At 31.6% G+C, this 16289-nt stretch overlaps 2 protein-coding genes across 2 annotated transcripts; one reads left to right on the plus strand and one right to left on the minus strand.

Annotated features, from left to right (window-relative positions):
- The first annotated feature begins 275 nt into the window (after positions 1-275).
- On the plus strand, positions 276-5103 carry LOC123292729 (cytochrome P450 9e2-like). The gene is made up of 7 exons (XM_044873443.1): positions 276-307; positions 729-966; positions 1730-2028; positions 2890-3026; positions 3514-3732; positions 4223-4501; positions 4916-5103. The coding sequence occupies exons 1-7, from the start codon at positions 276-278 to the stop codon at positions 5101-5103; spliced, it is 1392 nt and encodes a 463-aa protein (XP_044729378.1).
- A 4099-nt stretch (positions 5104-9202) lies between these two features.
- Positions 9203-12993, minus strand: LOC123292730. The gene is made up of 2 exons (XM_044873444.1): positions 9784-12993; positions 9203-9262 (listed from the first exon to the last, which is right to left on the minus strand). Exons 1-2 carry the CDS (start codon positions 12991-12993, stop codon positions 9203-9205), a joined length of 3270 nt encoding a protein of 1089 aa, XP_044729379.1.
- Between the last annotated feature and the right edge of the window lie 3296 nt (positions 12994-16289).

The raw sequence follows: 16289 nt of genomic DNA on the forward strand, positions 1-16289 counted from the left end.
CAATTGCATCCCCTTCAAAGTAATTCCCTCCCGATGCAATGCACTTATGCCAACGGATTTTCCAATCTTCGAAACACTGGTTGTAGTTACTTTCCGGGATTGCCTTCAGTTCCGTCTTCGCTGAGGCTTGAATCTCCTCTATTTTATCAAAACGATGTCCCCGGAGCGGTCTTTTGAGCTTGCAGAGCAGCCAGAAGTCGCACGGCGCCAGATCAGCTGAGTACGGTGGTTGTGGAACGATATGGATTGAGTTTTTGACGAAATGATCACGAATTATGAGTGCAATATGGGATGATGCATTATCGTGGTGTAAAAACCATGAATTGTCTCTCCACAATTCCGACCTTTTCAGGCGGATAGCGTTTACTCAAATGACACATACTGTTCAAATAATATTCCTTGTTGACTGTTTGGCCGGGCGGAAGGAATTCATAATGCACAACAACCGCGCGCGTAGTTTAAATTTAAATGTCACCTTATTTTTTGAACACAGTATTATGATAAGTTTTTCAAAAACATCCAGTTTAATATCACAAAAAAAAAAAAGATCCCAAGGGAACTACCAGGCGGTAGGCGAAACAAATTTATTCAGAAAATATTTTAATAAGGAAATTAAATAGTTAAATTGATTTCGAAGAATTACATTTATATAATAAATGAAAAACTGATCAATGAAAAACTCATAGATGTGTGAGGGCACAAGTAATTAATGTTTATTTTATTTTTAGCAAATTTCAAGGATACAAATATGTTGGATTTTATTTATGGAACAAGCCAGCATTATTTATCCGTGATCCAGAATTAATTAAAGTTATTTGGTCAAAAAATTTTATGAATTTTCATGATACCACATGGTACATAAGTCCACATTCTGATCCATACTTTGCTCATACACCATTCGTTGAAAAAGGCAGTGCATGGAAAAAATTACGTCATCAATTAACACCAATGCTTAGTCCTGGCAAGGTAGGTTCAACTTATTTATATAAAAAGCAATGCAAATGATTCCGCACACAAACTTCTTTCTATTAGTGACGGTATAAGGTCAATCTTCGAACCAGATGAGACATATTATTTATATTTTATTGATTAAAAAAAAAATTGATTCAAATTAATTTAATTAAATTTGATAATTTAAATATTCATGAACACTTTTCGATTGAAAACCTATGATAGAAGTGTTTAAAAATCAATAAAATTTCATAAAAAATACGTCTCATATGGTTATCTTATGGGTGAAGATCAACCTTATACGGTCTCTTAGACCATACGATTTTGCATCCCCTATTGAAATTTACTGAAAAATTCATTAATCAACTAAAATAGCGGTATACCTATGTCAAAATTAGGTTCAGGGCATGTACATTCCAAAAACCATATCGACAAATTTACTTTTGGTGGCGGTTAGAAATAATTTCACCGAAAGCCATATTCCTATCTAATATGGAGGGGCCCTTTTAGTTAAAAAATATAATTTAAAAACATGCAACTTACATTTCGCTAAGTATTAGCAGCCATCGTCAGTAGCTAAATTTATTCGTAGAAGACATTACAAACATTCTTTACTAAGTAAAATAAGTATGTAAAACATTATTAAAAATTACAGTAACACTTACCGATATAAAATAAAAATGCAAAAATTATCACATATTTGAAAAAATAATTTTTACAAGCTGTTTTAATTCAAAACTTTGATCTATTACTAAGCTTAACACATGTTTCTTTTAAGGCCAAGCAACTATTTCCTGCCATTATTGAATCGAATACAGAACTAGTGAATTATTTAAAAAGACATGTAAATGAAAATAATGGAAAAAGGGAAGAAATCAATTTAAAGGATTTAACTTCACAATATACAACAGAATGTGTGGCTCAATCATTTTATGGCGTTAAATCTTATGCATTTGAAAATCCAAATGCTGAATTATTACATGTTGGTAAATTAATATTCCAAACCACAACTCGAATATCTTTAGAGACAATTTGTATGATGTGTGACCGAACATTATCAAAAATATTTAAAGCAAAGTGAGTATTGGTGTTTTCACGACAAATTTATATTAAAAACTGAGCCTTTAGCCTAAAGCTGTGGCTAGATACAAAGGCGCATCACACGGCAAGAAAAATGGGCTGGTATCAAGCATGCTATATACTGTTTGTTACTTGCCCGTTTTCATTGTTGTGTGTGTTCGCCTTCGTGCCTGGCCACACCTAAAGAGAAATAAAGATTTTGAATGGAAAAATTAATACACCCATTAAGCGTATTACTTAATATCGTAACCGATGAACGTTCATGGTTATAGATATCACAGTTTTTCTCACACAAATTTTTATGTGCTGAAATCAGTTTTCGAAGCAATTTGGGTCTAAAATGATGCGCCAAATTGGTATAAATACATTTTATAAACAATTAGAAGTATTGATTTTAAAGGCATTTAAAATAAAAAAATTTATTGAAATCGATATACCAAAATTTTTGAAAAAAAGTCAAAGTTTCAAAAATTTGTTATTTTACGAATATTTTGTGATCGAACGATGTTTAAGGAATATTTAACAAAGATATTTACTTAGAAAGTGGTTTGAAACACCGTTTTTATACCACTATTCCTCATTTTTTCGGTCCACAAAATTAGTTCATCGATTTGATTTAAATTGTAGGCTATCATTAATGAGTTTTCGCATACCAGAAGAAAAAACAATTTAAACTCATTATGGCTTACTTACCAAACTTTACACACTTTTTTTCTCTTGGGTAATCTTAAGATGTTGTTATAAAAATTCTTGCTACTAACTTTCTTAAAAAATTCTTATCTAACCACTTTCTTTAAATCATTATAGTTTTATTATATTCACGCCTTTATAAAAAATGACCATATTTTTATTTTACAGGGCTATAACAAAACCAGCATTTGATTTTTTCAAAAATTTTACCAAACAGTTAATTCAATATCGTAAAACAAATGAAATTCATCGTAATGATTATTTTGAACATCTATTAAATGTAATCAAAACAGATAATGAGGAAGGTAATTTAAAATTGTATATATATCCACATCTGAAGGTGACCATTTGGTACCTTTAATTATCTCTTAATATATGCCATAAATAGCCCAGAAGATAGTTTTGTAGAATCAAAGTAGAAATGGCCGCAACCAGAACCGAAATGGTTCTGTAATTTTATTCGTAATTCGTAGTTTGTGATTTTATTCGTAATTCCGAAATAATTTTGGATGAAGGGAATATTTTTTACAAACGTTTACATCCAAACACCCAGCTCAAGAAAATAACATATCTGGCTTAATCCACAGGCGTTAAATTAAAAATCGTATATCTAAAAGTTATTTAGTTTTTTCGATTAATTTTAAACAAAATATTAGTTTTGTAAGCAACACTTTAAAATTGAAGATTTTATGATTATTCAAATTGAACGTTTTCTATTTTAGAATATTAAATTCAAGTTAGTTTTTTATGGTTGAAGCATCGATAAATAATTTATTTTAATTTTTCTTGCAGAAAAAACAGAAGATATTGCCCGCCAATTAATCACCGTATTTTTTGATGGGGTTGATACGGCAGCAGGTGGATTTACGATTGCACTTTTTGAAATTATTAAACATCCGGACGCGTATCAAAATATTCGGAAAGAAATTGATCGAATTTTAGAAAATCATGGAAATCAATTATCACCCGAAGCGATACATGATATGACTTACTTAGACGCGTGTGTATCAGGTATGGTTTATTGATCATTTATTATGTTAATTGCTTATTTCTCAACAAAATTATCCTACATATAACAAGTTTCGGCTATGAAATCAATATTTTGCTATAGTACCAAGCATAGAAAGAAGAACACAGAGACAGGAATCATTTCTGTGGAATCGATACCCTTAAAATGTATAAAGTGCTAGTTTCCATTTCAAAAATAGAGAGCGGAGAGAAAAGATCAATAATAATTAATATAGAACAATTCTTTCTTATGTAAAGTTTGTCTGTTATCTGTCTCATCTTTCTTATCTGTTGTGAAGCAGAATAAGCTTTGCATTGAACCTAGAAGCTATATAGTTGAATTTAATTTCTGCGTTAAATGTGTTCCTTTGAACTCGACATTTTTTGTTTGAAGCATTTTTCTCAATTAAACTTATTTTTCGAGTTCCGGCAATATCATGTTAACAAGTTATCTTGTGTATATATCTATAGATATTTTTTTTAAATATTGCAGAAGCATTCCGTTTAAATCCACCGTTGTATTTTTCATTGCGTGATTGTACGTCACCAATCGAATTTCCAATGCCAAAAGACGATGAATCAAAAGAAAATGAAAAATTACTTATTGAACCAGGTGTAACAATGATTATACCAATGTATCAAATACACAGGGATCCAAAATACCATAAAAATCCAGAAGAATTTAATCCAAGTCGCTTTATGGATAAGGAGAAATCATCAATTCAGAACTATACATATTTTCCGTTTAGTGATGGACCTCGAATGTGTTTAGGTAAAATTTTTATTATGTAACCTATTAATTTTTCCTTTTAAGCAACCAACTTACATTTTCACGGTCAATACTATTAACTCTATAATTGAGAAAATCACTCATGACGTCAAGTTGCCAATATGGCAGTCATAAGCTGGCTAAAAACAGCAATGGACTATGGAATGACTAGACCATTAAAATAGTTAACTATTTTTTATTAGAGAATTTATTCTTACATTAAAACAGTATTATTTTTAATTACTTTGGTTTCGTAAAATTAATCTTTTTATTCAACGCTTATACTGAAAGCCTTGAATAACTTTGCCTCGTTGGGAACTTTTGATTGATATTGTGAGGCAGGTCTCACATGGTCAATTATTATTTCCTTTAATTAAATATTTTTTTCTATAACATATATTTTTTTTTTTCTTTTAGGTAAAAATTATGCTATGGCTGCTATAAAACCATTCATTATTTCAATAGTAAAAAATTTTGATGTCAGATTTAAACCTAATACAAATTATTCATTGAGGCCAGCTGTTGGATTAGACTTTAATGCTATTTTATTTAATGAAAATTATTGGCTTGATGTATTTCCACGTGGTACGATTTATTCTGATTAAGAAAATTTTTTTTTTAAATATTTATTTATTCTCAGTATTTTTAAATAAATTTATATCTTTTATATAGTAATAAAAAAAAATTAATTTTTTAATAATTGTGTGTCTTTTTTGCCGCCAAAGCTCTGGTTGACCTAAAGGGGAGGGGGGGGGGGTAAAAAAAGGGCAAACTTAAGGAAAAATTTACAATCTAGACTAATTATTTTTTTGAAAACCATTTTCATGGAATCGAATGGAATCAAAGATTGTGAAGATATTGAATAATTTTAAAAATGAAACTGACAAATAAAAACAAAAAACGAATGAATTATTTAGAAAAACAAAACCCAGAGAAAGTTAAATATTGCTTTTGCATGTGAACATTGTAGCTTTATTGTCATCACTTTATCAATGCGAATCACATGGTCCGTTTTGCGGTAAAAATTTTCGATTATGTCGTTTATATTACTTTATTATTTACTTACTAAACACTTGTTGGAACTATGAGAAATCATTTGATCGGAAATAAAAACCACAAATAGAAAGAACTAGTTTTCAAATGTGCTATTGAGATTCTGAACTGGATGTTTTTTCGTGGAAATGTTATTTGAAATTTTGTGTTTTCAAAATTTTCCGTTTTCAAAATTTCCACTTTATACATTTGCAAGTATATATTACAATAATTATGTGTGGTAGCTTACTTATAATGTACATATGTAGTTTGTTTTTATTTTTTTTACAAAAGTACGTATTTACCATCGGAAATGGTTCCGTACCATCGGAACCATTGGCACCATGTTCCCTGTCGCACGTTATCGTTCTGATTTGTTTAATGATTGGGGGATAAAACCAAAAATGGTGCAACAAAAAAAGTTTTCTAGGAAACTAAAACTTTTTCAATCGACTCAGCTTGCCATGAATTTTGAGAAATGCAAAAATATTATTTTAATTGTCAATTTGAATTTTTTGTAAAATGTTTTATTATTAACAAAAAAAAAAATAGAGTTGTAAACGTTATGAGAAGTTGAAGATAACAAAGATAATTTAAAGTAATTATATTATGTCATAATAAATATCGTAATCAAACCAAACGTAATGTACACACATATTGGGTTGACAACTAAATGAGTACTATGTCTTTTTTAAACTAATATTAATATTAATTCATACAGTACAAATGAAAAGTAGTTATAAAATAAAATTTGTGAAAGAATCAAACAAGTATTTGACTTCCAAAATTAATATCTTAAATTTTCATATAAATATCTTGTAAATAAACAAGTGAAAACAAACAATTGACTGAGTTAATTGTTGAAATACCATGCTTAAACAGTGTTGATTACTCTACCGCATTACACATACATACATGTCACACATACATAACTAATATAACTGATATTCCCATACTATTCAATTTTCGAATTATTTGCCCCCTCACGGATAAACAGTGATGTTTACGAAAAAATGTATCAAACAAAAGTTGTTTCGTTTTTTATAAGGAACAGTTTTTACATTTAAACTTTTGTTCTCTACGGATCCAAGACCCAATTGACCTTTGTTGCTCATTTACGAACTTGACCTCACTTTTTACGTCCTGAGTATGCTGTAAAAATTTCATCTTGATATCTCTTTTCATCTTTGAGTTATCGTGTTGACAGACAGACGGACAGACAACCGGAAATGAACTAATAAGGTGATTCTATGAACACCTATACCAAATTTTTTTTCGTAGCTTCAATATTTTTAAGCGTTACAAACTTGGGACTAAACTTAGTATACCTTGCATATTACATATATGCATGATATAAAAAGCAAGCGCTACATTTATAATTTACCAATTGGTACGAAAGGAATATAGTTTCTATACCGCGTGTTCCACGACACCTCTCTTTTTATTTCATTAAAATATAGGTATCAGCTTTTATTTAAAATATATTACTATATTTTAATTACTATATTATTATTACAAAAAGTTCAAAAGCTTAATAAAATTTTTTGTGAAATTTTTTGTCGGTGAAGCCGACAATCTCCTAGCAATAAGTTGATTAAATTCGACTTCGCAATTGCTGAGCAAGTGGACTGTGCAGCGGGAGCAACAGTTCCACACAATGTGCACAAAATAAAAAAATATCAGGATGTAAAAACACTTACCGGTTTATTTTCTCCACGTGGCTTCAATAATTAACCGCCTCCATAAAATTAGGGAAATATAGGATAATTTTAAGGAGTGATGACGGTTAAAAAATATGAATGGGAGCACTTATCACTAAGTATTTTTACATAAATTCTTTAAATTTTATACACATATACGGAACTTATTAAATAGAAAAATTTGAGTTCACAACGACGGGTGTGTTCTCAAGCAGCGCAAAAAAACTATCTATCTTGTCCTCATGGAGGTCAAAAACTGAGTCCTGTCGAACTTGCTTATACAAATTGCATAATCTGTTATTTTTTATATAAAAATAGATATAAATCAGTAAACAAGATCGATTATTAAAATGATCGATATAATTTATTTGAATAATGGATCAGTGGCGTCACCATTCCCCCAGCCTTTAAAGGATCAGGCCTTTTAAATCGTTACTGTAGGAATAATGAAAACGCCACGACACTTAAGTAAAAATTAAAGCTAAATTCCTATATTGAATCAAATTATCTAAATGAGAATGAGTAAAAAAAAAAAAAAAAAATATATATATAATTTCAACGGACAAAACGACGGAAAATTATTTAATTTACAATTAAAGTTTGACTCTATTGAGTCGGCAGCGGACAAAGGCGGACAACAGGTCGTGTATACACGCCTAATTTAGTGCGTACCTTGGCCACTCTTACAATGCCATCGGTTCCCTCAAACACTTCCTCTATGACACCCAACGGCCAATGAAGAGGGGGAGTATTATCTTCTAATATGATGACTACATTCCCTATTTTAACTGGGTTCACAGAACTGTTCCATTTTTGACGGATTTGGAGCCCCGACAAATATTCCCTGTGCCATCGCTTCCAATAGGATCGTACAATAGCATCCAATAGATGTTTGCGATGGACTAAATTTATTGGTTCATCAGTGACCATGGTACTTGGGATCGATGATAGGGGCGCCTGATTCAAAAAATGGGCTGGTGTCAAAGCTGTGGGATCAGTAGGATCCGAACTAAGTACGTACAGAGGCCTTGAATTAAGTAAGGCTTCTATTTGTGTTAAAACGGTTGCTAGCTCCTCGTAAGTAAGCACCTGTGTGCCTATTACCCTGTATAAATGTTGCTTTACACATTTTACCGCACTCTCCCAAATACCGCCGAAGTGCGGGCTACGAGCTGGGTTAAATTGCCACTTAATTTTTCTTTTAAGTAGCTCCCTTTTCAGCGCATCATTGTAGTCAGATGATTCTATAAGTTTATATACTTCTTTGAGATACGAATGAGCACCTACAAAGTTTGTACCTCGGTCAGAGTATAAAACTGAAATGGTTCCTCTTCGAGCAAGGAACCTTTTTAATGCGGCAATAAAAGTGTCCGTTGACAAATCTGAAGCGAGTTCTAGATGTAATGCTTTAGTTGTCAAACATACGAATAAACACAAATAGGCCTTTTGGCTTCTAACTCCTCTGTGCCTACTTAATGTTATGGTGAAGGGGCCAGCAAAATCAACACCAGAATGCTCAAAGCTTTTACTTTGAGTCACTCGAGGTGCCGGTAAATCTGCCATAAGCGGAAAAACTGGTTTTGGTTTCAGTTTAAAACAACAATTACATGAGTGTACTCGTTGTCTAACAATTTGACGAGCAGAAAGTATCCAATACTTTTGTCTAAGAATTGATAATAGCAGGTTAGGACCAGTATGTAAGTTTTGCTCATGAGTGTAATCAATAAGAAGATTCGTAAAATGGTCCCTTTTTGGTAATAATATAGGGTGTTGTGCATCAAACCCAATTGAAGCATTTGTTAAGCGTCCTCCAACGCGTAAAATTTTATTATTTAAAAATGGACGAAGCGTTATAAGTGATTTGGAACAATTATCGCCATTTTCAATAGCCTTTATTTCGTTAGAAAAATGTTTATTCTGAATTACTTGAATTAAATAGCTCTCTGCAGCCTCCAAATCTTCAATAGTGAACTCATTTCTCCTTGGAATAAGTTTTAGAAAACGCAGGATATAGATCATCGAATGCAACAACCTAGACCAAGAAGAATGCCTGAGTATAAGTTCATTTATTCCAGTAGGGAGATTTCGAGACACATGTAGAGATATTGAATTTTCATCAGTATATTCTTCAATATCGGGAATAAATTCTAAAGGCCAAGTTTCAATAGGATTTATTAACCATGAAGGGCCTGTTAACCAAGATTTGTGATTTATGAAAGCAGCTGGCAATAAACCCCGAGAAATACAATCTGCAGGATTTTCGACTCCAGGAATGTGGTACCAAAATTTGGAATCTAAATATGATTGTATTTTAGAAACTCGATTTGCAACAAATGTTTTACGCAAATGTGGGGACGAGTGAATCCAATTCAATACAACGGTTGAATCGGAAAAGGCGAAAATTTTTGAAATACTGTGACGATCGTTATAAGTTTTTACTACAAAAGAAATTAATTTTGCAAGTAAAAGCGCGGCACAAAGTTCCAATCGTGGTATTGACACTGTTTTCAGAGGGGAAACCTTGGACTTTGAGCAAACTAAGCTGATATTTACCTTTTCATCATTTATAGTGCGAAAATAAATACAAGCGCCATAGGCCGTTTCACTTGCATCTGCGAAACCAATTAATACGATTTGGCTTTTCAAATTAATTTGCAGATGGCGAGGCACATTAAATTGTTCCAATAAATGCAGTTCATCAATAAATTTCTTCCAACTATTTTGGATAGGTAATGGAGCTTCATCATCCCAATTAAGTTTGCGTTTCCACAGTTCCTTTATTAAATTTTTTGCAAATAGAACGACGGGTGATACAAAACCCAAAGGATCAAACATTCTCGCAACTGCAGACAGAATATTTCGCTTCGAGCATTTTCCTGTCGAAATATCCGTATTAAACGAGAACATATCTGCTCTAGGATTCCAATTTAATCCCAAAATTTTTAAGGATTCCGTATCAAAAGTTATAGACTGAGACGAACGAAGGTTCTCTGGAATATGATGAAGTAACTCGGGAGAGTTGGAACACCATTTAACTAGTGGAAAACCCCCAGCCAAGAATAACTCCACCATTTGTTTATGAAGAGTGACTGCACTCTTAATATCTGCAACGCTGCATACCAAATCATCAACATAAAAATCACGAGTTGCAACCGCAGACGCTAAAGGATAATTTGCCGCCTCGTCCTTGGCTAATTGTTGAACTGTTCTAATAGCTAAATATGGACTTGGCTTTACTCCAAAAGAAACGGTATTCAGCGAATAAACCGATAAAGGGAGTTCAGGAGAGTCACGCCACAATATTAACTGGAACTTACGATGCTCTTTGCAAATATTTATTTGGCGATACATTTGTTTAATGTCTGCAGTCATTGCAATCGAGTATAATCGAAAATTCAATAATATTTGTTGCAGATCTGATTGAAGCTTGGGACCCGTATGCAATAACTCATTCAAGGAAACTGATGTACTGGACTTCGCACTTGAATCAAACACTACTCTGAGTGGAGTAGTAAGACTGTCAACTTTGCGCACACAATGATGTGGAATAAAATAATTTGGAGAAGTCACATCATTTAAAGGAACCAATGTCATGTGATTTTGTTGAATATAATCATGAATGACCGACGAATAGGTTTCTTTTAACGAAGGTTCAGTTTGGAACCGTTTCTCCAGATTAAAAAAGCGTTTTCGTGCCATATTATATGAATCTCCTAGTCTTTGAGGATTTTCCTTAAAAGGCAGACACACGGTATACCGCCCGGAAGATTCTCTAGTTATGGTTGAAGTGAATATTTTTTCACATTCCATATCTTCAGGATTTGGACTAGAGGATTCTGGAACTTCTTCTAGTTCCCAGAACCGTTTTACTAACGATTCGACCGGAGTGGTAAAAGCATAGAAGTTTTGAGTCGTAGTTGTGTCAGAACATGTAGGTACTTCACCCATTACCACGTATCCCAAGGAGGTATGAACAGCTATAGGACTGAGCGAAGGGCCAATAACTTTAGCTGTTCCTAATAATTGTGCAAACATGGATGCACCTATTATTCCATGTATAGTTGAAGGAACATGGAAAGTCTCATCAGCCAAACATAAATCCTTCAAATGTTCAAAGGACGTAATGTCGATGTTTGTTGAAGGAAGCTGGTTGGTGATTTTATCTATAACTAAACATTCTAATGGATAACATTTGGTAGGGTCAAATCTAGACGATACCAATATATTGGTTTGACCTCTAACTGATTTCGTATGCGATCCAATACCTATAACGGATGTAAAAACTTTTACTATTGGTAAATTTAGAACTTGACAACATTCGGAGGTAATGAAATTACTTTGAGATGCAGAATCCAATAAAAACCTCAATTTATGAATATTTCCAAATTTATCTTGTACATTCACTATTGCGGTAGATAATAATACAGTTTTAGTTACTACTATATTTCGAACTGCAGAGCAAGCAGTAACATTGGTATTTGTTTTTGATTTTTCGTCAACATTTAATACATCAATAGATGAATTATCTTCACTAGTTTTCGAATTGAATGACTTTGTATTGTCAAAATGAAGCATCGTGTGATGTTTTGACTTGCAGACAGAGCATAAGTTTTCAGATTTACAAACGTTAATTTTATGTTTATCGGATAAACAATTTAAACATAATGATTTGTCCATAACGATTTTGTATCTTTCCTGTGGGGACAATTTTCTAAATTGACTGCAGCGATATATGCTATGTGACACACGTTGAGTGCATGCGGGGCATTTAAAAATATCCTCCTTTTTGGCTACAAAGCTGTGTGTGCTTTTAGCTGATTTTTGAGGATTAATTGAAATTGTTTTTGCACTTGGAGTTTGAGTTTTAACTTTATAGGCATCAGACGAGGAAGAATTGCATAGCGTTCTAATATGGCCTTTAATGAAAGAGATGAAACCAGAATAAGTTGGAAGTGTGTTTCCCTTTAAAGACATTTCAAAAAACTTTCTAGTTTCACAATCTAATTTGGAAAGTGCGATAAAAACTAAAACATAATCAAGCAAATCATCAATTTTTAAATTCTTCAAAGCAGTAACCGAAGTATCGAAAACTTCTAAAAATGAATTTAAATGCGCAGCGGATTCCAATTTAGATTGTTTAAAATTTAATAACTGTGATAGATAAGTGTCCATTAAAAGTCGTTTGTCTTCAAAGCGTTCCTTTAATAAATCTTTAATTATTTGATAATTGGCAGCGGTGGGGATAATGCCCGTACACATTTCTAATGCATGTCCCCGCAATGCTGAAAGTAGATAGTTTACTTTCGAATTATCATCCAAAGATCTATTATTGTCAATCAAACTTTGAAAGGTTTCCCAAAAAACAGGCCAATGTTTTTTACTACCATCAAATGTTGGTAATACAATTTTAGGTAGAACAGGTGTCATATTAGAAGATGTTGTAGGTACAGAGGTTTGAGGCTTGACTTCATTATAAGCGGCGTTTATGTGACCAACCAATTGTTGGCTGCTACTAATAGTTTGATAATTTACTTCATATGCTTCATCTAATTGTAAATTAATGTCATTTATTTTCATAACAACATCCTTAATTTCAGACATTATCTCGTTGACAGTGGTATATTCAGCCAAAAAAGTTTTTAAAACAGATTGGTCATTCAATAATTTGGTATAACCATGAATACGTTGAATTTGTAAAAAGTACATTTGTTTTAAGCCTTCATATTGGCTTAACTCACGTTTAAGTGATTGTTCACGAGTCATTTTGAAACGAATTAAATGTAACAAAAAATAATATTATTGAAATATACAATGTGTTTCACAAAAATTTTATGAGTTTGAATTAATTACAAGTTTACAGATGCGAATTAAATTATCAAAATTAAGCAGCGAATAAATTAATTTTTAATACAATAAAACAATTCAGCTTTGTGGAATTTCAATTTATAAGTTATTATAATTTATAAATTATGAGAAAAAATATATAAATACAAAGTAAACACGCTGTATAATATTTCAATATGTATCTCTAACACCTGGAATGTGGAATAAACGATTACAAGTTTCAGTGATTTAAATTCTAAATAACACCCAAACAGATTTGTACAAGCAAGTTGATAATTCAATAATTTTTTAACAAAAATTGAAACACTTGTTACTATTATTAATATTTCAATTTTAATAAAACTAATTTAACATAAATTATCGAATAATAATTAAGAAAAATAATTAAAACTGAAATAACAAGATCAATAACCGGTTCAGATCCGCGTTATGGATAAAATATGATCCAGATCCGGTTCGCTAGGACCAAAATATGGTGAAGCCGACAATCTCCTAGCAATAAGTTGATTAAATTCGACTTCGCAATTGCTGAGCAAGTGGACTGTGCAGCGGGAGCAACAGTTCCACACAATGTGCACAAAATAAAAAAATATCAGGATGTAAAAACACTTACCGGTTTATTTTCTCCACGTGGCTTCAATAATTAACCGCCTCCATAAAATTAGGGAAATATAGGATAATTTTAAGGAGTGATGACGGTTAAAAAATATGAATGGGAGCACTTATCACTAAGTATTTTTACATAAATTCTTTAAATTTTATACACATATACGGAACTTATTAAATAGAAAAATTTGAGTTCACAACGACGGGTGTGTTCTCAAGCAGCGCAAAAAAACTATCTATCTTGTCCTCATGGAGGTCAAAAACTGAGTCCTGTCGAACTTGCTTATACAAATTGCATAATCTGTTATTTTTTATATAAAAATAGATATAAATCAGTAAACAAGATCGATTATTAAAATGATCGATATAATTTATTTGAATAGTGGATCAGTGGCGTCACCATATAATATAATCATGTAATCATGTATAACATACGTAATCACAGATTATGCCTATTAATTAATTTTAATGAAGTCCACTAGTCTATGGACGGTTTCATTTAATTAAAAAATTATTGTATGCTGCATTTATAATACTACTAGCTCTGAACTACCCGCTTCGCTGGACAACTTCAATTTTTAATACAAACATGATTGTGTTAAAACCTTTACTTCATATGCCGCCAGTTAGCCTTCTTTTGTTTACAAATCCGTCGATTTTATTTTTCGGAGCGGAACCCTTATTTTTTTCTATACGTGAAATAATTTTTCAAATTGGTTAAGTGCCTATTTTTTGAGTGAATCCATCAATTATAATGTACTCATAAACTTTCATCCTGTTTTTCATCACCTTAAGAGTCAAATTTTTTCAAATTATTCGTAAGTGCTCACCTACAGTGTCAAAATAATTTTTTAATGTAAGAAGTATGTCTGATAACATTGGTTGAACAGATGTTCATAAATTGTATCTTCTTCACCCTGTTTTATGAAACGTCAAAACAATAAATATAATTTAAAAAATTTTTATATAACTTATAGCTCATGTGTTATTCTGATATATGAGCTATATTATTTATAGCAAATAAACAATCATCCTTACTTTCACATTTATACTATATAGGGATGAATGCAGCATACATTCAAAAATTTAAAATTTTTGAACCTGACTCGACGCATTATACATGAAGTTTTTTTCCGGTATTTACAATGTATAGTTTGCATAATATAATTATTATAAAAAAGATAAATTTTTTATTGAATAATTAAAACATGTTTTTTGATCAAATCAAGGGCATCATCGTACCTATAAATAGGTATGTCTATTAACTTTCACACAAAAGACTACTGCTTTCATCACGAAAATCAAAATAAAAAAATATTATAATATAAAGATGCGTTACTTTACGTTTTGAAGGAGTTCGAGTGAAAGCATAAAGTTTGAAAGGACTCAGTTAAAGTTGTAGAAAATTATGATCGTCCGCTGAATTTATATTTAGTTAAATTCATAATTAAGGATGTACGAGCGCCAGGGCTATTTTGGATAAAAGGTTTGATTTTTTTTTATATGAAGAAATCTAATTATTTGTCATAAACTGTATATATATAATATTTGCAAAGGAATTTTATTAATTTAACGAATATTAATTGAAGGAATGTCTCGATAATTATAAGTAAAATAGAAAAATTTATCACATCCAAAATATGAAATAGTCAACCCTAGTAGCTCAGTTGGTTAAGGCGTAACCAATTCCGTTTGCGGTATGCATAGGGTAGCGGGTTCGATTCCCGCCGTCACAACAAAAATTAATTGAATTAACAGTTGTGATGGGCTGATGTAGTGTACATGGTATATGCATGAAGGAGATGTACTCAGCTTCTGACAATAATTGAGGAGCTGATAAATGAAACTATCAGCGGAAAACGTGGTAAAACAAATACGGTATCACAATGGGCTCTATAGCCTAAGCGAGTCCTTCGTGGGCAGCCAATATAACTTCTAACCTAAAATACGAAGTTAATTTAATTATAATTAATTAAAAATACAATTAATAATTTAAGAAATGAGGAAGTACCTTGTATGGCCTTCAAAGATCTGATGCACCACGAATTGTTTATTATGTTGCTATAAGGTACAAGTGTTTTAAGAAGTGGCCAAATGTAATATTTTAGGTATTGGTCAAAATCGATACGACTCAAAAAAATAGGTATATCGAAAGCTCTGAAAAAATCGAGAAGTAAAATCATATTTTAATGCAAAAAAAGTTAAGGAAAGAATGCTCTTAAACTTAAGCTTTTAGAGGGGAAAATAAACTTAGGTATACGTATCCCCTAAAAAATAAAACTCGCGCGACCTTACCTGTATACATATATTTTTAATTGGTGACCGATTAAAACGGATTTTTAACACTGTTTACTCCATTTTCCAATATACGTTCATTCAACTACCAAATATTTAAATTTTTTTACGATCTCAATATTTTCTCCCGTGTATTTCCTCATTTCATTTGATGACCTCATATTACTGACGATCATTATTTTCGTTTTTTCCGTATTCACATTAAGTTTCCAATTTTTGCAATACTGTTCTAGCCCTTTAATGAATTTTATATACTAAATTTTCATTTCTTCACTCTAAAGGTCCAATTTTCATGATCAATGCCCCGGGAGACA

The sequence above is a fragment of the Chrysoperla carnea genome, chromosome 2 (assembly GCF_905475395.1).
Source record: "Chrysoperla carnea chromosome 2, inChrCarn1.1, whole genome shotgun sequence".
In the NCBI taxonomy this organism is placed as follows: domain Eukaryota; kingdom Metazoa; phylum Arthropoda; class Insecta; order Neuroptera; family Chrysopidae; genus Chrysoperla; species Chrysoperla carnea.

Excerpts from the sequence above, each read along its gene's own strand:
- LOC123292729 (XM_044873443.1), top strand. The coding sequence starts at position 276 with ATGAGTGCAATATGGGATGATGCATTATCGTG. Across the intron at positions 3,027-3,513 it reads CAAAACAGATAATGAGGAAG|AAAAAACAGAAGATATTGCC; the intron begins GTAATTTAAAAT and ends TTTTTCTTGCAG. Across the intron at positions 4,502-4,915 it reads TGGACCTCGAATGTGTTTAG|GTAAAAATTATGCTATGGCT; the intron begins GTAAAATTTTTA and ends TTTTTCTTTTAG.
- LOC123292730 (XM_044873444.1), bottom strand. The coding sequence starts at position 12,993 with ATGACTCGTGAACAATCACTTAAACGTGAGTTAAGCCAATATGAAGGC. Across the intron at positions 9,263-9,783 it reads GCACTATAAATGATGAAAAG|GTTGTTGCATTCGATGATCT; the intron begins GTAAATATCAGC and ends TTCTTGGTCTAG.